Source organism: Alligator mississippiensis, chromosome 1, assembly GCF_030867095.1.
Source record: "Alligator mississippiensis isolate rAllMis1 chromosome 1, rAllMis1, whole genome shotgun sequence".
Classification (NCBI taxonomy): domain Eukaryota; kingdom Metazoa; phylum Chordata; order Crocodylia; family Alligatoridae; genus Alligator; species Alligator mississippiensis.
The window spans coordinates 172,975,280-172,999,792 of NC_081824.1; the positions used below are offsets into that span (position 1 = coordinate 172,975,280).

The 24,513-nt window shown below is 42.4% G+C and overlaps 1 protein-coding gene across 6 annotated transcripts in view; it reads left to right on the forward strand.

Annotated features, from left to right (window-relative positions):
* Positions 1 to 24,513, forward strand: part of DAAM2 (dishevelled associated activator of morphogenesis 2) — a 308,724-nt gene that overhangs the window by 227,221 nt on the left and 56,990 nt on the right. For 5 of the 6 annotated variants that reach the window (XM_019483066.2, XM_019483067.2, XM_014598043.3 and 2 more), the window contains 10 exons: positions 1,541 to 1,651; positions 3,037 to 3,140; positions 5,478 to 5,544; positions 6,371 to 6,488; positions 8,118 to 8,256; positions 9,433 to 9,491; positions 9,919 to 10,103; positions 11,037 to 11,354; positions 20,463 to 20,570; positions 23,821 to 23,853. In XM_019483066.2, the coding sequence (XP_019338611.1) occupies positions 1,541 to 1,651; positions 3,037 to 3,140; positions 5,478 to 5,544; positions 6,371 to 6,488; positions 8,118 to 8,256; positions 9,433 to 9,491; positions 9,919 to 10,103; positions 11,037 to 11,354; positions 20,463 to 20,570; positions 23,821 to 23,853 (1,242 nt within the window). The remainder of the gene's footprint in view (positions 1 to 1,540; positions 1,652 to 3,036; positions 3,141 to 5,477; positions 5,545 to 6,370; positions 6,489 to 8,117; positions 8,257 to 9,432; positions 9,492 to 9,918; positions 10,104 to 11,036; positions 11,355 to 20,462; positions 20,571 to 23,820; positions 23,854 to 24,513) is intronic. The other variant, XM_006257879.4, reaches the window with a different exon arrangement.

The following is a 24,513-nucleotide window of genomic DNA, read 5'->3' on the forward strand; positions in this document are numbered from 1 at the left end:
TGTTGTTTTAGTTTTATTTTCCCTACATGGGCAAAACAGTTTTGGCAGGGTAAGCAGGCTTCAGCTCTACCTAGTGCATCAGCAGTACAAATATTAGCTGAGTTTTGATTGCAGAGACTGTATTGCAGATGCTGATGTGAGAGGCAAAAGCCACCCAAATTAATTGTCAGGTCCCAAACAGAACTGGCAACTATACTGGTGAAAGGAATTTTCTTTGAACTTAAGAGCTGAGTAGATCTGATCTGGAGTCAGGGAGAGGGGATGCATAATTAATACCCAGATGCCTAACTTAGAGAGTCACTTTCATGACTATATTCTTTAAAGGTGAACTCCTAGAGCACAAATTCAAATGAAATTAAGCTTACTTAGGCTGTAGAAGGCATTTGCTACCAAAATATATGATGGTTTTTTTCAATCCTTTCCCCCTCATCTCTTGATTATTCTAAGAGCACCTCCAATGTCACAAAAATGCATGAGTTTGTGACATAAATAATGTACTTCATAATAGTTGTAACGTGCATTCGAGGATATCACTAGTGAACCTGGAAGATATAAAAAGGAATAGCTTGACTTTATTTCTGTTCCAAACGTTCCCGCATAGCTTGGTTAGTGAGAGGATGTCAGTACTGAAATCCTGGTTTATCTCTATTTCCACATCGGCTTTGCAGCTCACATTTAAGTTCTACAGAGTTTGGAATTGAATGCACCACAGACAATCTTTCTCTTGAGTACAAATACCTCAAAGAAACTTGTTGAGTATTGAGCATGATTCTGCTTTATGGGAACTAATTGCTATCTAAGGAGCAAGTAGAAACAAGACCTATTCCAAAGTATAGGAGCAATAATGCGTTTTAGCAGGATCTTTTCCCTGGATGGCGGGTTCTGTTTTGGAGTTTTCTGTCCCCAGTGGTACTGGCAGATTCTGAAGCTAGGGTGTGAGAAAAGAAGAGAGGATTATTTGAATTCCATTGGTATAAATAAGCTGAGATATTTTACATGCAGAGAATTAAGCTAATACAACTGCCATATCTGGGCTATGGAAAGATTTTTTTTTTTTTTTTTTTTTTTACTGATGCTCTATTGGATCATAATGGCAGGCACTTGAAGGGAATGGCAATATTTGCTTTACTCTGGATAGTGAAACAAGGATTGTTCATTAGGCTCAGCTGGGCATTTTAGACCTGCTGTTTGTTGGTTTTTTCTTCTGAATGACTAAAAATGCAATTCATACAGAAAGGCAAGATAACTGTCCCAAGGAGCATAGAAGAGAAGTAGACAAGGTTCTTTGGGTAAATCTGATATCTTTTATTAGACCAATGCAAATAGTTGGAAAAATTCTTCTTTGCAACCTTTCCGGTATAAAAACTCATCGTCAGGTTGAGGAAGCATCTGCAGTTGGTGTGTGCTCTTTCTGGATGGAATGAACCTTAGACCAACACAGCTATAATTTCTACCCCTAGAAGAGAAGTATGCACTCTGAAAGATGTACATTGGAAAGCCATAGATTTCATTAGCTTCTCATACCTCACCTTTGTTTCAGACATTGCTGAATGAGCTAGACCGAAGCATGGGGCGATATCGGGATGAAGTGAATCTAAAAACAGCCATCATGTCCTTTATCAATGCTGTTCTGAATGCAGGTGCTGGTGAGGTGAGTCGCTGTCCTGGATATTACAACTAAAATGGAACATTTCCTATGGAATAATTTTATCTTGGAAATGGCAGTTAGACTGAAGTGCAAATCTTCCTCTACTATTGAACTGTCTTGTATTGTGGTATAACCCCTTGGGTTAGTTTGACCTTCTAACCATGGTCTTCAACATCTTCTATTTTATATCAATCCTGACATCATCCCACAAGCCCTTCAGATGCAGCAGAAACTGCCAATCCAATCTCTACCCTCCCTCATATTTGGGCAGTCCTCCTGTACCTTGCCAACATTAACTTGCCCTCTTACCCCACACAAGTCTCTCAGTGCATCTCACTCCTGATCTGCATTGTCTTGTGCTAACTTAGTTCTCTTGCTCCCAGGCATCTCTGCCAGCAGAGTTGATTATGAAACAGTTTGACTCTCTGATTAAAAGCTGTAAGATGAGGAATACTTTTCCTATCTCAAGCTGGGAGAAAAACTCAAAAAGTCAGGGGAAAAAAAATTATTAATAAAAAAATTGGTAAAAACATTTTGTTTCAGTAATTGTGAAATATTTTGTTTGGATTATGGCCTTTTAAGATTTTAAAACACTGTTTTAGTCTGAATGTATTAAACTCTCAAAATGGAAAGTCATTTCAACTCAACCCCCTTCCCCACCCAGATTTATGGTTGTAAATGTAAATATTTGACTTACATATCAAAATGGGGTGTTTTGACTGTTTAAAACCTTTTTTTTCCTTTTAAAAAAAAAAGCTGAAATGGTGATCCTGTTTTGTGAACAGTTCTCACTTCAAGGCAGCCACTGATGGCAAAACATATTGGAAAAAAAATCCTGGTCAACTTTCTCTACCAGTGCACCTGAGTCTTTTATCTGCAGCTCATTTTTACAGCAGGGACTACCAAATGTGCCAGAATTTCTGATGAGTTTATGATGTACATACATAGGAACATGGAAGAAGTCTCTAAATTCTTTTTCATTGATGACCGTGGCTAGAAGTGGCCTGCTTTTAGCTCTTAGGATAACTACTAATTGTTTTGCTTTTTCTCTGTCCTCTGTTGGGCAATTTGTAGAACAGTGGTAGGTGTCTGAAATGCTGTCTTTCTGGACAGATATGTGGAATGGCTCATAGCTATATGGGAAGTGTTTGAAGGGAAACAGCAAGGTATATAGTTATCTTAATATGGCAGAGGACCTAATCTGAACTTTTTTATGAGTAGAGGGAGCTAGATTGTTGAGAGAGCTTCTGAGTAGAGAGAGGGAATATGAACCTACCTGTGAACTTCAAAATTCAAGATAGGCTATATTAAAAATGGGAAACAAATTTTAATTGTATGTGTCTTAATCTAGTTTTTTGGTGTCTAATGTGTCTTTTCCCTCTTTTAAGGACAACTTGGAATTCCGGCTACACCTACGATATGAGTTTCTAATGCTGGGAATTCAACCTGTTATTGACAAGCTAAGAGGACATGAAAATGCAACATTAGACAGGTGAGGCATGTTTTTGGAGAATAATTCCTGAAGTATGGAACACCAGTAGCTGCTCTAGAACTTTTTCCATCTGAATTTGATATAAATCTGAAGACAACCCTTTTCTCAAAAATTGACAAAAAGGGGTACACCATCCTAGAAATTGGTATACTGGCTATCAAGGCAACATAGGGGGTTTTTTATATGAAATGGAAAGTGGACTGTATGAGGATTTCCTGAATTATGTCTTTGTAAAGTGGAGGTAATGAGCAGAGTCCAAAAATTCTTCTAATTTTTTGTCTTTTTTAATTTAAAAAAGCAAACAGCAATAGTACAACAGCTGACAGAAGAAAAGTACATGGCCAAAGTTCAATAGCTTCACTAAGTCAAGATCTAGTTCACAGGGCCAGAGTTCTTGTTTTGAAATGCTGATGCAGTGACCAAAATTAAGTTATCTGCCAATTCTATAGCTTGCCATAACCACTGAGACAGCTAATGGATTTAAATATTTAGAATAACAAAACTGGGCAATTTGACTAAGGCACATGAAGGACTTATTAAGTTCTACACAACAATGGGGAGCCCATGGAAATTCATCTGTTTAATAAAGTGAAGCTGTACAGGACAACTCAGGAGGTATGGAGGGAGGGTGATAATGGGAGCAGGTGGCTGTGAAGCAAATCCTCTCTTGCAGCCCACATAAGTTCCATAAAGAGAATAACTTTGAAACTGTGCTGTTCCCCCCTCTCCTCCTCCCTCCCCACACTGAACCCCACTTCTACCTACAGTTTACAGGCCACTGTGGATGGTTTGGAGAAGGGCAGTAATTTCTACTGGGATTACATAGATTGAAAGATTGCAGGATCAGTCTCCTAATCTTTATATCTGCTTTCTGAGACATATCACACTTAAGTTTTCCTTCTTTTGGCATCCCATCAAACTTAGGGTTTCCTTCTTTTGTTGATATGGGTGGGCAACAGCGTGAGGTGAGATTTCCACACCAGGATCAAAATACAGACATGCTTGACACTTTAGAGAAGTACAAATTTAGCTCCAGTTGCCTTTCCTAAAGGCAAGTAAATGAGTCTTATGTCTCTGTGACTGCAAAAAGACGTCTCCTTTGTGCCTCCATAACATTTCATGGTGACACAGAGTGAAAGCAAACAAATGACCATGCCCTTTGTCATGCCACAAATGCCCAAATTTGTGACCGTGACAAAAGGTAGCATTAATTTTTGCCTTTGTTTTATTGTAGATGTCTGTTTTGCTTTAAATTGGAGAGTGCAAACAGCCCTGAGCTGCCTGTGAAATCCAGCCACCTTGGGCCGATGGCCTGTGTGTGCAGGATCAGGCCCGTGAAACCACATGTGTGCCTGCCCAGGTTTTGCTATTTGCTGAACCACATCCTGGCACAGCTGTTTTGCTTCATTTGGCGACATCTGTTTAGAGCCTGACTTGGCATATGGAAGTATGTTGCTAGGTTTCTCTTTTTATACACAAATTTAAGCAGTAGCACTACTGGGCCAGATTATGTCCTGTTCTTCTGCTCTAAAGCTGGTCAAAGAGGGGAATTCAGTGCTCTTGCTCTGCATTTGCACTCTTCTACATAAATGAGTTTTTGGCCCATTGGCACAGTGACATTTCTGTATCCCTGTATCCTGCTCAAACTCAGGAAACTTCAGTAGGAAGGTAGAGGAGTTTCTGTATTTTGCAAGCAGCAATGGAGCAGGGTGAATCTAAGGACCTTAGATTCACCCTGCTCCATTGCTGGTTATGAGATCCAGGGCCAGGGGACTCACTGTGGGCTGGATGGAATCCCTTGGCAGTCCAGATCTAGCCTGTGAACTGTATTTTGCCCACCCCCGGGTTACAGACGTACCCTAGGAACCTTAACATTTTCTCTGGTACATGTTAAAAATGAAACAGGATATTAACAGATTGTTTTGGCAATCTGGCTAACGTGCCAAGGAAAGGACATTTCTAAGAAATCCATCTGCAGCAAGTGATATTAGATCAGTTATGATACCGCATATCACATGACTTCCCTCTCCCCCCCATTTTTAGGCTATAGAAGCAGCAAGCACTTCAATCTGTGGATTTAAATGCAGATTAAAGACCATATGCAACTTGGCCCATCCACTTTCTCCCAGATGGTCAATTAATCCCTATGAAATATCCTGAATAAATATTTCAAGGACAATCCTGTATCTCAGGGGGCTGGGCTATTGCTTCATCAGTCCAGTCATTATGCAAGTCCTTTGTTAAAAAACAGTTCCTTTTCTCCCCTGATTGCATTTTCAGTCTAAGTGAGAGTTGGTGAACATGAACATTGGTTGGATTTGTTTTCCTTTCTCTTAGGCACTTAGATTTTTTTGAGATGGTCAGAAATGAAGATGACCTGGAACTTGCCAAGCGGTTTGATATGGTAAGTTTTCCACAGGGGAGCTGGAGTTGCCAGAAGCTGAATATCTACTTTGGTTGCCGAATGCAAGAGCCTACGACTTTCCCATGCTGTGAGCAAGGAGTGGCCTTGGCGGCTGAAGGGGTGTTGGATGCTCTTGTGATCACGGTTTTTCATTTAGGGGGTAGGGACCATGACATGTGAACAATGAAAACATTAACCACTGGCATAGCTCCTGCCAAAGGTTTTGGACAAAGGCTTTTATTTCCTTACATTTTGCTGGGAGTTCAAGAAAAGAACAGGGCAGATGGATGAGAACTATGTTCTTATTAATGCCAGGCCCAAAACAGAATCCTGGATGCAAACAGAACTCAGCTCTGGATGTGGCTCAGGGCCATTTCTGATTATTATTGATTTATTTTTTTAAAAATCAGAAACCCCAGGATAACCTTATTAAGGTTCTCACCTTAATACTCCCTCTCTGAAATTCCCATGTATTTTTGGAATCATTGGGTAGTGTGAAGGCACACAGTGTAGTAACAGAAAGAAATAATTGGAGTAAGGTCTGGGCCATGACTTTCTTCAGTGCACTATGATCAGCCTTTGAGAATGCTCTGTTTGTGGTCACTAGACTGAGGTCTGGCAGTGCTGAGGCCAAATGCCCATGTGTCTCCCTGCCTGGATCCTAACTCCCACTGTAGTCTATGTTCTGGACCATTGTGAGAGGCTGCTCAATTCTTTAGGTTTTTTCCATCTCTACCAATTAACTTTTAACTTATGGTTTAATTTAGTCTTTCACTATTTTTCTTTTCCCTCTCACCCACTGTTTTGCTGCCTTTCTTCACTTCAGGTCCATATTGATACCAAAAGTGCCACTCAGATGTTTGAGCTGATCAAGAAGAGATTGAAGCACACAGATGCCTACCCCTATTTGTTATCAATCCTCCAGCATTGCTTGCAGATGCCTTGTGAGTACATCAGTGCTTTCCCAGAGCAGTGGGCAAGGGAGGAGGTGAACAGGAGCTTTGGTAGAGGTGAGAGATGACAGACCACGAAAAGAAAGGACAAGTTGTCTCTTTGGCTTTCATTCAGATGTGCGTGTGGTTGAAATGAGCTGGCTTTTAATATTGATCCCATCCAGTGGATTTCGCAAGGTTTTAATACATCAAGTGCAGGCTTGACCTCTCTGCCCTTGCAAACAAAATTAACTATCTGGGGGCCTTCCAGCTGGTCACAAACAGAGCTTTTTTTAGTTTTAAATTAGATGGCTTAGGGGAGAAAGAAAGAACTTTTGTCCTCTGGGTCTGGGAACTCCCCAGAGTAGGCGCCATTTTGAATTTTAACAAAATGAAACAAGGAATTAAACAAATCAAATAAAAGCTTCACTGTTGATGAGAAATTCCACAACACGTGTGCGTTTGGCCTTTGTGCTCACGGCAGCGTGTGAGTAAAGGGCTCTCAAACTCTAACTGGAAAGTCCCATTAGCAGTTTCTTTTCAGTGAGGGATGGTATCAATAATTATTTGATTAAATCATAAATATAATAATGGCTGATGCTTCAAAAAGGTGGTGGCCAGAAAAGGCCACTACAGACCCCTTGCTCAACTATATGAGCACCTTTTAGGAATGTGGAGCTGTTGGACTGCTAAGGATTGATTGTAGTGTTTCAGTCATCCTTGAGCAGTGAGCCAGGGCAGGGAACCTCAGGAATAATAACTCTATGCCATGCCTTTCCAAAGGGACACAATACAGTAAGGGGCAACTGTTGGATGTTAAGTAGTCACCCACAGACCCAATCCACTGTCACATACTGAGCTCTTTAGCATTGTTCAAAGCAACACATGAACTTTGGATGTTCAGGGAGACCCCAGAATGTGCTAGAGAAGGAGGGATAAATTGTGATGGGAATATTGTTAGGAGAGTCACAGTGCAAACATTTACTGAAGTGCTTACTAAAAATAGCTTGAAAGGGTTACATTTGAAATCTAATAGGCTAAAGCACAGCACATTTCCCGCTGCTGTGCCTACACAGTACATAGTTGTGCCCTAAAGAGATCCTGCCCTAATAGATACCTAGTGGGTAAGTCTCCTTTTATACTTTGGAAACACTCATATAGCCAATCGAGTTTTACTGAATGCAGATAATTCACTATGCAGATGACAAACATGAGTATTTGCTAAATTCCTGATCACTGTGGGATCTTGGCACCAAAATCAAATGCCAAGCCCCAGCAAGTCTCAAAGTCAGGACCTGGACTTTTGGAGCTACTTCTATAGGGCAATGTATGCATGCACTTACCTTGATCTGCAGAAGGATGTGCCTTGTTTGAGTGTGCAGATTAGCTGCAGGTATCTGTGTGCACGTTTCATACTATTTTGGTTTGAAAGGCATTTGAACAGTTCATGTAAGCAACTATATAAGGTGAAAGGCAATGTTCTATAGTTGACTAGTTGTAAGGTGTTGACAATTCCATTGATTTTGTTAAGATGGGTACAAAACAGGAAGGGGTATTGGCTCATTGGTTGGGGATGAGCCAGTTACAAACACTTTCACATGGGAATAAAAGCACTTTTGTGTTTGGTTTCTCTCCCTGAAGATAAGCGGAATGGGGGAAATTTCCAGCAATGGCAGCTGTTAGACAGAATACTACAACAGATTGTTCTCCAGGATGACAGAGGGGAAGATCCGGATACAGCTCCTTTGGAAAACTTCAATGTCAAGAACATTATCAAGATGTAAGCACAGTGTTTAATAAGGATCATTCATTTATTTTATACAGGTTGCAAGTGGTGCTTAACAAGTCAAATATCATGTCCCTACTCTGAAGAGCATATGTCTCATTTATATTTTATTGTCACCTGTTAATTTTCTTGTCATGAAATTTTAACTAAAGTTTTCTTGTCCCATCTCTTCTGTGAAAATGTTGATGAACCCTCACTCACAGAAGGCTTCTTGTGTTATGGCCAGTCTGTGATAGATAGGTCATCCTATAAGCCAGTTCTCTAGTTGGCTCTCTCTGTCCAACATACCATGCACATCCCTGCATCTTCCAATTATAAGCAGTTTGATTGTACTGCACACCTGGATGGCTGCTGGGGACAATTTTTGGTTCATTAGGTCTTGGGTGAAGTCACTGTGAAGTGTTTTGTGATGGATAGAAAAAAAAACTATCCTGTAGAAACAGATCCGATCCTATTACATATCTAACAGTACTTTCTCTAATGACTGAGAGCCAGAATTAGTTAATCTGAAAAGCACACTCTAACTGACTACTTTCTTTTACTCCCAGTATGGGACCTCTCCATACACTCTTTACCCCAGAACCCTGTGTTGCTTGTTTTGTGGCTACTGCTCAAGCTGTGTATTTAAACTATCTCTGTCTTGCATATTTTTTCACTAGGAGGGAAACATCTAAGCCAGTAGGACAGAGAAATGTTGTCTGACAACACTGATTGGCTCTCAAAAATGTAGCCACTCCCTGTCTCCCTACCAGAAAGAGAAACCCAATTGCAAAAGGACAGTAGAAGAATGGGAACTGAATCTTTAAACAGGGCAGGACAATAATTTGTGACCAGCAGTAGTAGTAATTCTAGCTCTGAATATCATGATGACAGCAAGTAGATTGTATAGCTCAAGATATCCATCACCAGACAATAAATTAGAAAGGCTCCGTGGCCTTGGCATCCTCTTGTATAGCTTTGAATAATAGCGGGATCACTTTCTGTAGCATCAGATATTAACTATAGTGGGAAGATGAGTATTGAACTAAACTGACAAGTGATCTGATCTTGTGCAGAAATACTACATTACATATGTGACATCATTTGCTAATCATTTTAACTTGCGAGTAGTTGCTTATAACAGTTTCTTAGCTCAGTTTGGATCATGAATGATCTGGTCTCACCTTTCAGGCTGGTGAATGAGAATGAAGTGAAACAGTGGCGGGATCAGGCAGAGAAGTTCCGAAAAGGTAAGTGCACTCCCTGGGTTTGGAGGTGAGAGGGAGGATACAATATAATTTCAGAATGACAGACAGTAGAATTGGAAAACATGTGCTGGGTCATCTGGTTTGTCCCTCCTGGGGACCAATGCTTGATTGTTTCCTGGAGTTTAAATTTTCCCAGTTCTCAGCCAGATTCATTGAAATGACTTGTGTAATGGGGCTTCCATCACTACTCATGAGAGAAGTTTGAGAAATGCTTCCACACTTTTGGCCTACATTTTTCCTTTCCCTAATTCCATCCCATTGCTCTTAGTGATAACTCCCAAACATAACTAATAGGTTTCAGGTACTTATAGACATTTATCGCTGTTTAACTTTCACCTCTTTGGAGGCCATTCATAGGCTTTATTGCATCAGTCATGCTTCTGCATTCTCCCTGCACTGCTTTCTCTAGAACACACAGAGCTGATGATCAGGCTGGAGAAGAAGGAGCGGGAATGTGAGACAAAAACCCAGGAGAAAGATGAAATGATGAAGACATTGAACAAGATGAAAGACAAGCTGCAGAAGGAATCCTTGGAGCTGCGCCAGACCCGGGATCAGATGAATGACCTGGTAGTTCAACTCAGTGAGTTCTCGGTACGAAATTGGGACTTTTCCTCTCCCCCTTTAAAACACAGAAGCAAATAATGTGAAACAGGGGTATGTTTACTGTACAAAGGGCATTTAAAATGAGAGCTGCAAACAAAAAAAGCTTAAAAATTGAAGAGATAGGCCTGCAGTAGGGATAAAGTACTTTCTCTGGTAGGTGTTACCCAGGTCAACATCCATGTTCCTTCCTCTCTTTTCAACCTCTGTCTTCATTTAACCATGCACTAAAATTGAGAGAGAGAGATGCACCTCCCCCATTTCATCCAGCACAGGAGATAACCATCATTTGTACTGAAAATGCCAAATGAAATGTGGTTGAGTGATGATGGTGCTCCTCTTGCCAGGGGCAAATGGGAGAATGGAAATGCTGACACTTATAGGTATAGGGAATATTGGGAAGAGGCATGCTCCTTGTGGAGCCTTGGGAAGGGCTGTAGCTGCCTTGATACATTGTTAAGCATCACATTTCCAGCCTGTCCTTCCTCCCTGATGCCATATTTTTTCTCCACTCCCAACATGCCTCAACCTCAGGGACTTGAGGCACATCCCTTAAGAGCTAAGTCACTACAAATAGGTGCTTTGTTCCCCACTTTGTTTTCAGACCGTTGTGGGTGGGGGGAGTTAGCAGTTGACATTTCAGACCTTAACATTCAAAATTCATGAATCAAACCCTTAAAATTCATGGCTTGGCTTAAGAAAAAGCATGAGCCTGTTCATTTTCTTAAACAATATGTATGGTTCTTTTACTCACTTTCTGGTTTCTGAGATATTTATGATCCCATTCTCAAGCACTCCTCAACTATTGGGTAGGGTGGAAATTTTCCCTTTTAAATAGAGGCTGCGGTTCTTCTATGGTCAGGTGGCATCATGGCTTCAAATGCGGGCATCTTCAAAAAACCTGTACTGCTTTTTGTTTTTCAGCAAGGGGGAAGTATTTCCTTCTCACCCCTACCCCCACCGCCTCCTGGTGGCCCATTGGCTGTGCCTTCCTCCATGATGTCAGAGAGCTTGCCACCCCTTCCACCACCTCTCCCATTCTCCACTTGTCCTCCTCCACCTGCACCACCGCCACCTCCAGGAGGACCTCCTCCACCACCCGGAGCCCCACCTTTCTTCAGCATGGGGATGCCTCTGCCTACCACAACCACCTTCAGCAGTACTGGGACCAGCTTGAAGAAGAAATCTATCCCTCAGCCTTCGCACCCCCTGAAATCCTTCAACTGGGCCAAACTGAATGAGGTAAGATATGGGAACCCTGTCAGCACATACTCTGTGTTAGTTAGGTGTTCACCAGAATTGGCTAGTGCAATAGAGGCAATGTCCATGGTGATAGAAGTGGATGCCCTCATGCCTCTCTTCAGCTGGAAGGGAGGCATTTTCTGCAGGCCATAAAGATATCAGCAGTGTATCTCATCCTTGATGGACAGCCTTTGTATTGAACAGAGCACCACCTAGACTTTTCTGCATCATTTCCAGGTGTCTCTGTTATGAAGACACAGGCACAATAGGTTTTAATGGTTCAGATCAGAACTATGTGTCTTCATGGCTAAAGCACAGAGAGCCTCATCCTGCAGGTACTTGTCACTGGACATTAAATCCATGATCTGTAACTAAAGCACCTTGTGGGCTGCACATAAGGCAGAACCAGTTCTCAAATGAGCTTCCTTTACTCTGCCAGGGAGAACTTGGGAATGGGCATTGGTCCATCACTCTCATTACTCATTCCTTTCATGGCCACATCTAAACCCAAAGAACTGCCCCACTCACAGTTGGACCCTCAGCTTCTTGCCATTATACTCTTCCATGGGGCAAAAGAAGTCCTAAGTGACACTGCAATAAGAAATGGAAGAGAATTCATATTAATTCTCCAATGGCTCACTCCTTTTCTGCCACCTCTTCAGCCTCCCCTACCCCTCTGCTTCTTCCCTCCTCCTGGATTTTTTTTCTCCCCTTATTTCTGTCTTTTCTTTTTCTTTTCTTTTCTTTTTTCTTTTTTTTTTTTTGCACAGATAAAAAGGTGTCTGTGTTGAGTTTGGATGGCTGCCTAGAAACCCACGTTCTTTTTTAGACTGAAGCTCACCCGGGGCCCAACTCAGGCATTCAGAATGAGTGTCCGGGGACCTCCGGAATGCCGCAAGAATTCTCTCTCTCCCTCCTTTCCTTTAAAATAAAACGAAGTAAAATAGCTGCTGTACTGTCTGTGCTTGTCTGTCAGGGCCACGTGGGGGTGTGGGAGAGAATGTAAGAGCATGGATTTATTTTCCTTTTCAGAACATGGGACTTAGTGCTCTGAAGAAAAGCAATAATTACAATATAGATATATTTAAAAAAAATGGGAGAGAATCACAGGTGTTTCTGTTTAGTGTACCGTAACCACAGGCTTAGCCTGCCCTCTGGTTAAGAGTGGAGGCAGCTGTGCTAATAAATTTGAAGGCCTCAGTTGTGAGGTGGGTGAAAGTTGCTATTCTGGGGAATGCAAAATACTTTTGAGGGTCTAAGGGAAAGGATTTTCCTATTAGAGCTTTTGCCAATATTAATATTTTGACCTAGCAAGGTGTCTATAGATTCCAGAAGTGGTGCTGCAGTCAGTGGGGAGTAGCTGGACCTGCTTTTTGCGGCACCTTTTGTCTCAGTATCAGTCGGCTCTGATTGCAGTAAGGCAGAACTCATTCACTAGTTCCTTACTGGGCACTTTGCTCACTCCTGTGGGTGACAGCCCACGGGTTTTAATCTTGCCTTCACAATGAAAGGTCACAAGTCAGACCACTGATACAGCATAATGGATCAGTTTTTCATTTTATTTATTTATCAGCATTTCTATAGCACTTGTTTCCCATAGTATCCAGGTGCCTAGCAAACGCTAACAGAGCCCTGTTATATTGTGGGGTCGCAACTCTTTTAAAGTTGAGGAAAGATGGATACAAAAGAGTCAAGTGGTGTTGTTATAGGTGGGGCAGAGGGGTAGAGGAAAGTTTGCAGTGCCTGTGACATACCTGTTCCTTATATAAATAGAGGGGATTGGATACTTGAGTCAGCACCTCTCACTTGTGTTACCAGTAGCTGTGGTGGGATAGAACCATCCTATTGTGTATTATGAGAATGCTCAGATGTTTCTAACTCTTACTGTCTAAGCACGTGGCAATAATAAATTGTATTCCACAATTCCCAGGGGCACTGGGAAAGGGAAGTCAAGAGGAGCTTAGTTGGCAGACATGCCTTCTAACAAGGAAACTACCAGCCACATACTAATTTCCCCAGAGATTGACAGTCTGTTAGCTTTGTTCTGAGTTGATGGCTAGTTGTCAAAGATGCCATACAGTACTGTATATTCATTGCTAGTGCTTTCTAAAAAGGCAGAGCATTGCAACATAGCCATTGTGATTCCTAGAAAGTTTTTCTTCTTTGTTCCTGGAGGTTGCTGGTCCTTACAAATTATTCACCCTGGATTTTACACAAGGCTCAAAGGCATACTGGAACCAGAGACTTGTTGTTCATTTTAATGACAGACCAGATCCAGTCATTCTGGAAGTTTGGGTCCAGATGTAGATCAGATTTTAGTTAGCTCTCTATCAGTATAATAAGTTGGCATAGGGATGATCATCCTGCAGCATGCCACCCACAAATAACATGGGCAGCCTCTGTATGGCACACAGCACACCAGGGAGGAGCAAGCAGTACAGCAGCAGATAGGGCAAAAAGCGGAGTGGAAGATCGGGCAGGGGAAGGTGATTGGAATGGCATTCAGGGAGGGTGTAGAGCTAATTTGTCAAAAAGGTTGGCCCCTACTAAGTTAGAATATTCATTTGAAGCTATCTGAGTAACCTGAGTCAACCTTGACTTGCCTTCGTCTGTGATTATTGTTTTTGGTGACTGCACATAATAGAGTTCTTCAACGTTTGGTAGTCAGTATACAGGTGAACTAAAATAGACTGTAGTCAACTCCTGATTGCTGAGATTGTTCTGAGATTCTCTCACTGGTTTTTCCATGTCTACCATAGCATCTACATAGTCAAAGAAAAAAATCCCCCACATTTTAACAAAATAAAAGTTCACCTTGAGATTGAATTTATTTCAGGACTGTGTAATTGTTTCCTTTTGTGAAAATGGCAAATAATTCATGCAAATATGGAACCTGTCACTTCCATTGTGAACAGTTGCCTTTGCTGGTGGAAACTGGAGAAATAAGATAACTTCAGTATTGTTTGTCATTGTAGAAAAACTTTGATTTAGCCCAAGGAAAAGAAGCCAGTAGTTTTTTCACAAGTTATTCATAGAATTGGATTATTGGATCTCCTGTTTTGATGGGTAAAGCAGAAGTCTCTTAGAGAGCTCTGTCCCATAGGAATATTATTGATGAACTGCCACTGAAGTTGGAAGTGAAGATTCTGCTTTCCCACAGGAAAAAGCATTAAAGATGCTAGGGCTTTCTTTAGTAAAGAGCTCCTTAAACTAGCCTCAGTACCCCAGCAAACAGTGATGGCCCCTACATAGTAATGTAGGGTAGACATGAGCTTTCCAACATTGACGGAAAGTTTTCCATAGAATCTCAATGCTCACAGTGATCTTGGGTAGTGCTTTACCATGAAAAGAGATAAAATGGCTGCTGTCAAGTTGAAAAAGTGTCAAAAAATAGAAATATGAAGCCAGTTTTTTTCCTTGAAATGGGCCCAAGATAGGTTTATTTACCCTGGAAATGAACACATTTTTCTACCCCATTTTCAAGCTCATAGTGGAATGAACTCCAGTTTCAAGCAATTTCCCTTTTTCCATTGTGAGTATTTTATGCTTGTCTAGGGATTGCCTTTTACAAAATTAATAGGACACTCCTGATTTTCATGCGTTTCTCTTGACTTGCAGGATAGCTGTAGAGGGCCCCCAAAATGATGTCATTGCTCACTCATGCTGCGATGTTATACTGATGTCTGATGGTGTTTGATGACTTGAGGGTACAGTTATTAGTCTAACAAGACAAATGGAAACAGCTGGGCAGATATGGAGGAGGACAAGGCAGTATGACTTCCCACTCCATGCCACCCCCTAGCTTTGCTGTACTTAAAACCCTACAGTTGTTCCAGCAGGCTGTGCTTCATTTCAAGCATGCAAGTGCGGAATGAAGTACATGCCGCTGGGTTATAAATGTCGCACGTTAAAAGGCCCTATCTCAGTAGTGCAAATTCCCAGCTAATCACAGTGTTTCTCAAACTAGCACTTCCCCCTCATTTCTTAGCTAATCACTTGGGGACACTGGGAAATGTAGTTCATGAGGTTGACTTCTCAAAATGGGCCAAGACTTGTGCAAAATAGGGAAACCACATAGATCAGCAGGCTTGCAACCAAAAGAAAAAAAAAGAATTAGTGAAGGAGGGAAATGCACGTAATAGATGAAGTGATCTTTCTTCGGGGGAAGGGGGAGAAAGAACAAGTAAAAGAATTTATTTTATTTTTAAATTGTTAGTTGGGGACCATAAATATTTTTATGGAGCTAAGGGAATCATTTATCATACCAAGCACACTATGTGAGTCTGTTTCTCTTAAAATGCTCAGTCTCTCTGGCCGATGACAAGAAACTATCAGCCAGTTAATCCATAACTGAGCAGCAAGAGCGCAGCAGAGGAAATTGTCTGGCAGCAATGTGCAACTTTTCAAGGGCAGAGCTCATAACAAGAAAAGAAGGGGCAGCATCTGTGTGTGTACACGCGTGCGCACTGTAATGAAAAACTATTTGTATACACCCACCTCTCTGTCCAGTGTCTTTCTTCAGCTGTATTACCTGGTATGCTTTTTCAACATTTAAGCTAGGCTAGCTGGGAAGAAAGGTCTTTTGCACTCGCCACTGAGACTAGTCCTGGTTTGTGAACTGTTTTTTTAGGTTTATGTAATATGCAACAAAGGAACTTTAAATAAGACCATACTCATCCTGCATCTTGGAAGGAATCTTATTTGGATTTTAAAGTAGTAGTGTTCCCTGAGGGAGGACTGGGGAAAGTGATTATTGTATTCTCTTTGCAGTTCTTATTTCCAGGCAGATCTGAATTCTGGTGAGCCTAGTTTATAATACATTCTCACAGGTCCTAGTCACACAGACTTTGTTCTTGCTATAGATTTCCAGCCTGGTATCTAGATCAACAGAGTCTGTGCAAATAGCTGTAACTTTGGTCCGGGCACCCTCAGGGATTATTAATGCAGTAAGGTCCAGAGTTGCAGTAAGGTCCAGAGTTTCTCATGGATGTCTCTACCCACCCTATAAAAAAGCACACCCTTGGGTCCCAGTTAGCAAAGGGATAACCAGAAAAGGCAGTATGGCTCAGAGAATTATCCAGAAATATGGATGCTGGTCTAGAACTTTTGGAAACTGCCAAATTAGGCACACTGTCTCATGAAAACACACACAGTCTGTGTGCTTTTGGTTAAGAATGAAAGTAGAGTTCAGGGATGGGACAGAATGAAATTAAACTGTATTCTGTTACCAAAAGGTTTGGGCTAGTTGTAATTTCTCTTAAATTGGTTGGCTCTCCTTTAGTCACGAGGAAATCTAAATATTGTGACAATATAACGGCAACTTTCCAGTGTTCATAGATTCATAGATGTTAGGGTCGGAAGGGACCTCAATAGATCATCGAGTCCGACCCCCTGCATAAGCAGGAAAGAGTGCTGGGTCTAGATGACCCCAGCTAGATGCTCATCTAACCTCCTCTTGAAGACCCCCAGGGTAGGGGAGAGCACCACCTCCCTTGGGAGCCCGTTCCAGACCTTAGCCACTCGAACTGTGAAGAAGTTCTTCCTAATGTCCAATCTAAATCTGCTCTCTGCCAGCTTGTGGCCATTATTTCTTGTAACCCCCAGGGGCGCCTTGGTGAATAAATCCTCACCAATTCCCTTCTGTGCCCCCGTGATGAACTTATAGGCAGCCACAAGGTCGCCTCTCAACCTTCTCTTGCGGAGGCTGAAAAGATCCAGTTTCTCTAGTCTCGCCTTGTAGGGCTTGGTCTACAGGCCCTTAACCATACAAGTGGCCCTTCTCTGGACCCTCTCCAGGTTATCCGCATCCCTCTTGAATTGCGGCACCCAGAATTGCACGCAGTACTCCAACTGCGGTCTGACCAGCGCCCGATAGAGGGGAAGTATCACCTCCTTGGACCTATTCGTCATGCATCTGCTGATGCATGATAAAGTGCCGTTGGCTTTTTTGATGGCTTCGTCACACTGCCGACTCATGTTCATCTTGGAGTCCACTAGGACTCCAAGATCCCTTTCCACTTCCGTGCTACTCAGCAGGTCATTCCCTAGGCTGTAGGTGTGCTGGACATTCTTCCTCCCTAGGTGCAGCACTTTGCATTTCTCCTTGTTGAACTGCATTCTGTTGTTTTCTGCCCACTTGTCCAACCTGTCCAGATCTGCTTGCAGCTGTTCCCTGCCCTCCGGCGTGTCCACCTCTCCCCATAGCTTTGTGTCATCTGCAAACTTGGACAGAGTACACTTCACTCCCTCGTCCAAGTCACTGATGAAGACATTAAAGAGTATCGGTCCAAGGACCAAGCCCTGCGGGACCCTACTGCCCACACCCTTCCAGGTCGAAACCAACCCATCCACCACGACTCTCTGGGTGCGACCCTCCAGCCAATTCGCCACCCACCGGACTGTGTAGTCATCCAAGTCACAGCCTCTTAACTTGTTCACCAGTATGGGGTGGGATACCATATCGAAGGCCTTCCTGAAGTCTAAGTATATGACATCCACCCCTCCTCCTGTGTCCAGGCATTTTGTAACCTGGTCATAAAAAGAAACTAGACTGGTCAGGCACGATCTGCCTGCCACGAACCCGTGCTGATTTCCCCTCAGCATAATTTGTCCTGCCGGGCTCTCACAAATGTGAGTCTTGATAATTTTTTCAAAGACTTTGCCAAGGATGGAGGTGAGACTGACAGGTCTATAGTTGCCCGGGTTCTCCTTCCTCCCCTTTTTGAAAATGGGGACCACGTTGGCCCTTTTCCAGTCCTCCGGGACTTGGCCCGTGTGCCACGAGCTTTCAAATATTCCCACCAGTGGCTCTGCAATGTCGTCGGCCAGTGCCTTCAGCACCCTTGGATGGAGCTCATCCGGGCCTGCTGACTTAAAGGCATCCAGTTCTTCCAAGTGACTCTGCACCATTTCAGGGTCTACGCATGGAAGTCTGGCGCCTTGCTGCTGCCTCTCTACAACCCCAGTGAGAGACTTGTCGTGTCCCTCACTTAGGAACACTGAGGCAAAGAACTCGTTGAGGAGTTCAGCCTTGTCCCCCCTGTCCATCACCAATTGTTTCTGCCCATTTAGCAGGGGTCCTATTCCTCCCTGGGCCTTCCTTTTACTCCCTATATATCTAAAAAACAATTTCTTGTTGTCTTTTACTTGGGTTGCCATCCTCAGCTCCATGGTAGCTTTGGCCCACCTAAGTGCCTCCCTACAAGCACAAGCAGAGGAGGTATATTCATCTTTGGTGATCTCTCCCTGTTTCCACTTTTTATGTGCTCCCCTTTTGGCCCTTAGGCTGCCCTGGATTTCTCTGGTCAGCCAGGGAAGCCTCCTGGCCCCTTTCCCTCTTTTGCCTCGCTCGGGGATCGTCTTGCTTTGTGCCCGAAGGATCGTTTCCTTAAGGCACAGCCACCCTTCTTGGAAAGGAGGACCAGAGTGGATGCAGGAAAAAAAATGAAAAAGTGTTGGTGGCGAGCTTGCTAGATTTGTGAGTGCTGCTCTCGTGCGAGAGCTTTACAAGGCTGTAGTGACTCTCACTGGCATAGCTCTCCTCCCACTCTTGACTTAAGCATTCATAAGCTGCCTGAGAGAAGGGAGGGTGTTGCTTTTCCTTTGCATCTTCTTTCCTACTAGGAATTTTCTCTGGAACACTTCACCTTCTTTATTTTCCTACCTTTTTTTATCCTCCATCAGGTGTTTTTCCTGTTTCCCTGCCCCTTGTGGCTGAACACATTTCTCTCATTCCTTTAATGACTGTGCATGGGAAGTGGAGCCTGTTCCTAATTAGTACTTACAAAGAAGTGTTAATGCATCTCGCTGCATAGGTGTATGCCAGGGCTGGAATCTGTGGAAGGGTCTCATTGCCATCATTAGGTGTCCCTCACTCTGTCTGAGATCCCCCTAGTGTTATTCTTTTGCACTTTCATTCACAGGATTTTTTTTCTCTTTTAGCACTTCCTTCTTTCTGTCTAGATTTTTATTTTTGAATAAGCATCTCTTTTAGTATAGTAAAGGAATTTAGTGCAATTGAAAGACACAGTGTTGTCAGCCCTAAAGAATGAAATCTTTTCTGCTGAATGAGTAGATTGCTCCCAGCCACCATGTCTCTACCCAGACTTGGATGGATAGTCTCTGGGAATAAGAAGGTTGTTCAGTCTCCGTGGCCTATTCAACTGGGGGCACATTTGCTGAGACTGCAAGGAATGGCAAAACCCATCTCCCAGCTCAGAATGATTGCCAAGCATTAACTCGAATGTTGTCAAAGCTTCCTTGTTCCTGTGATCCCGAAAGGCATGTTATTGAAGGCAGAGGGAGGGGAGAGGGAGTGTTGCCTGGTTCTGATAAGCTGATGTTTCTCTCACTTTCATACTAACCACCCACCAGACCATGGGGAACTCTGTTAGACATCTGGCTGCCTTCACAGCTATGAATAGTGCCCACTACTGTCAGTGCTGTTTTGTAAGAGATTGGGATATAGTTCATGTCTATTTGAGATGTCTGGGAATTTTGTAGTGCAGACAGGGAAGTTCATTCACAAGGAGACAATTGGCCTTTAAAGGTTTGGAAGCAGTCAGGTGGAAGTAATAGCCTTGTCACCTTCATTCATATCCAGGATAAGAATCCACACCCAATTAGGAATTGTGACAGAGCCTTGTGAAAGCTGCAGATGGAGGGGATAATGCCTGGGATTTTCCACACATCCCTCCTGTTTCCTTCTTATGATAGCCACTTTTGCTGCAGCATGACCACATTCATCTGCTACAATAATGGCCAGCCTTGAGAGGAGACATGCCCATGGGAGGCTGAGTGATACCCAAGATGATAAACAGTAGCCTGCGAATGCAGTATTTAACCAGAGCGATTGATGCAACTCATATTGCAAAATGCCCAGGATAGAAGACGTGCCCATCATTTTATAAGATTTTCTCCCTTTATTTGCAAATTCCTCTTTGCTTTTCAGAAACAAAGCATGATCCCAAAATGACAGAAGCAACATGTGATATCACATGTCAAGTAGATATGATAGCTTTCTCTGTGTAGCTGAAATTGGATGTGTTTAGCTGTAAGTTTTCATGCTGGTTTATCTCCTGAACATATGGGTTTCTCTTTGGATTGCAGGAGAAGATCCACGGCACAATTTGGCATGAAATTGATGACTTAAAGGCTTTCAAAGTTTTGGACCTGGAGGATTTTGAAAAAATGTTCTCAGCTTATCAAAGACACCAGGTAAGTATGGGGGCTCTTCTTCAGCATCTCAGACCCTGCTTTTCTGGAGATTCTGGATCAGGCTGGGACATGGTAGGATGACTAGAGGTAGCACCTATGTGAAGACTAGCAGAGGGTGTATATCTCACTGAATGTTTGATACTCCCTACAAACTCATGAGGCTCAGGTGGGGGAATGTTGACAAGAATACAACTTGCTGCTGCCTTCATATTTAATATTAACACATAGCTCTTGGGGCAGAATTCTCTTACCCTTTGCGTGCCTAAATGGCAGATGTCTGGCCATGTAAGTAGCCTTTTTGGCACTTACATGCTATGTATCATTCTATTGCCTCTGCAATGTGCATGTATGCTATAGACTATGCACTGACTGAGCAGGTACACAGTTGTGCCCATTGTGGATACGAAAAGCACAAAATTATAGTCAGAAAAAAACTTGCATGTCTTGCATGGCTTCCTAGCACAGTATTATAACCATTGGCTGCCTATACACATGCTCGGAGTGGGGTGTGTTTTAATTAGAGTGATTCCTGGAGATTTGCTCTAATTAAGACGCCTCATTGTCACATGTATTAAGCCGCACCATGCTTCAAAATGGCTGCAGAGGCAATCTGACTAAAGGTCATTCGATGAATTTTGAAACATTAATTTTGAAACTTGGGGGCGGCTTAATAAACGTGATGTTGAGGCAATGCTGGAGAGTTATAATTAGAACACGGAGTAGTCTTGATTAATCAAAGTAAAAGAGGTACAAGTTCAAATCCTTTTGGGTGAACTAATCTATTCAGCTACTGGGGCTAAAATATGGGGAAGTCCTTTTCTTGTTTTGTTCCCCAGACTCTATGCTCAGGTATACAGCTATGTAGCTGCATGCCTGTTTGGCCAGTGCATAGTCAAGCAGGTACATGAGCAGTACATATGCTTGTATATCCACACCAAAGGCAATAACAAAATTCCAAACTGTGAGTAAGTGCCACAAAGGCTCCTTCCATAGCTGGGGAATGTGCCAGGCAGGGCACATAAAGGATAATAGAATTTTGTTCTTGGAGACTGCTTATTTCAGCAGGTGGTGCTCCAGTTTGATTGGAGTAACAACTGGCTTCTGTAAAGTTCTTGAACTTCCTGTTCATCGCCATGTTTCTTTCTATCTTTATTTCTTCCATCCATCCATGGAAAAACTCTGGGCAACTACAGAATATTGAGCAGTGCCACCGAATTAGCTGTGTTTTGCTTTGTGTCTTTTTTCCCAAACATGTTAACCAAGCTGCCTGAGTTACAGAAATGGTCAAAGCTGAAGATTATAATGCTAACAACATACTTTAAAAGCAGTCATTTATTAAAAGGTCTTTTTCCCCCCCTCCTTTACTTGGAAAGCGAGTCACCTGCAATTTGTCTGCCTCCGCTGAATGAGATTCAGATGAACGGAAGCTGTACTCCTAATCCCTTTACTCCTCCAGCTTTCTGTTACGCTTGTAATGTACTCAGGAAAACCAAATGTGTCCCAAACGTATGGGATCAAACCACTGCTGCTTAGTCTCAGAACAAACACAGGAAATAAGCAGGAAGTTACTGGCAAGGTGCTGAAATGGTGCTCCATTTGGCACCATGGAATCATTGCCCAAGTAGCTTGATTCGACATCTGCACCTGGTTGCAGCAATGTGGCTAGCAAGATACCATTCTGATGCAGTGGTTTTGCATTAACATGTGACATCAAGATGCAAACATTGAAGCTTCCACCCCAGGCTTTCCAATCTCTTGCTTTCTTTGGGCCCCTAAATCCAAAGCCAAGGCTATCTTTGTCTGCCAACTCTCAGTTAGGAACATAATATTTATGGCTGCATTACCAACAACTGAAAAGCAATTTGGCTTATTCAACCATAAACTAACCTGCCCATAACCCTTTCCCGCTGGCATGAAGCCATCCCTTGTTAGTGCCCTTGGTGCATCTCAGAACAGTCTTTTTGATCCTCATTTAAAGAAAAGAATACTGTGGTATTTTTGACAATGGCCTCAGACACTATAGTATGCTACACTAGAGGGAAATGTAGTCATATTTTTGTATTAAGGTGCATTGGTGCCATTCCAGCTTTGGTTTCAATTTTAGACCTTTTTTTGTCTTTAAATACTGTTTTGCTATTACTTTAATATTATCTTTTTCATCTATGTTTGTCCCGAATGCAAACTGGATTCCAGTTGACAAATCCACACCATTTAAAAAAAAAAAAAAAAAAAGTCCAAGCAACTAAAATTGTTCCTGAATCAAAATCTGATGATAACTTTTCCAGTTGATTCACACTTAGTCTTTTCTTCCCTTTTATTTTTGGAAATGCTCCACTCTGCCCAAGTATGTGTTTACCCTGGGTTCATGACTTTTAAACTTCATTCAAATGTCTATAAAGAAAAATGTCAAAGCAAATCCTTTCCCTTTTGCATCTGAATTACACAAAGTGCAAATAAGGCATTTCTTTCTTTGCTGCTATTAACATGGTCTTAATATTTTTTTTCCAGTTTCATTTTTATTAAACTGCTTCTTTTCAAGACAAAAGGGTTTGTTCTCCCCTTCTGTGGCAAATGTGTCTTTTGTTGATTGCTTTGGGGAGACAGCAGTATTCCCCCAAGTAGACAGACCTCTGAACTAAGAGGTAGGCCTCTTAGTTTCTCTCTGGCTCTGCCATTGACTCATGGCATGAAGCTGACCAAATTCCCTTAAGTCTGTGCATCTTAATTTCCCCATCTACAAAAGGGAGATGACCATAACAAGTACCCACAGTGGAAGGATGTGATAAGACTCAATTGTTTACTATTTGTAAAGTGCTTGAAGATCCTGGGTTGAAAATTTTTATAAAGTGCAACCAGGTTTGAATATTAAAAGTGAGCTATTGACATGCAAAAGGAGAGGTGAACAAACCCAGATATGTTAACCTTGGCAGTTTTGAATAAAGTCTCTGGCTCAGATTATTACAAGAGTTTAGGTATTGTTCTGCTTAGTATCGCAAGGCCTAGGTAACTTATGTTCCTAATCTGATTTTCCAAAGTGCTCTTGTGTTTCTAAGTCCCATTGACTTTAACAAAAGGGAATGCCTAAACGCCTCTAGAAATCTGGGCTTATGATACTTGCTAAGCATTTTATTCTCTTAGAAAATGGTGTATGTCTAAATTCTGCTGCCTTGTTAAACTTTGATATCTTTATCTCTGTGACTAATTTTTGGCATGTTTCCTTCTCTGTTATTTGCGGCTGGTGCCTGCATAGGACCTGCTAACTAACCCTTCCTCCTGTAAGCAGGTGAGTACCGCTGTCTGCCTCCTAAATACCTATGGCTTTCAAGATTGTCCTGCTGTGTTCAGATCAAAGGCCAAAGTACAGCAATCTGCAGATTTGGAGCCTTGGGGTAATCTTGTCCTTGATTATTTACCTGCCCCTGAATGGATGTTCCAAGGGTGCAGAGGAGGTACAAAGGATTGCCTACTTTCCCTCACTCCAATGCTGAGAAGAAGCCATTCACTCAGCTGTGTCAAAATGTGTTTGCCCCCATCCACTTTCTACCAACAGGTGACTGTTAATCACACCTTAAATAGTAACCTGGTCACACATTCGAGTCATTTTAAGACATGATAATACAGTGAATGAGCTACAAAGTTACTCCATGTATAATGTGCAAAAACTTTGTGGCTCATTTGTATCATGCCTTAAATTGAACATGTGGCTGGTTGAGGCTGGCCCATGACAGCCCATGACAGATCCTGGTATTTAGCTGAATGTCAGAATCCAGCTTGGGGCAGCCCCAGGCTCTGGGGCACAGCTGTCCTGACAGCCCGATCCTGGGGTCCTATAATCCAGGACCTGCTCAGCTGTGCAGCACACATGGTTTAGTCACCTGCCCCATAATTAACAGAGGGCACTTCAAGGTGAGGTGAAGTTCTCAAAAGTGAACTTGTTGTGGCT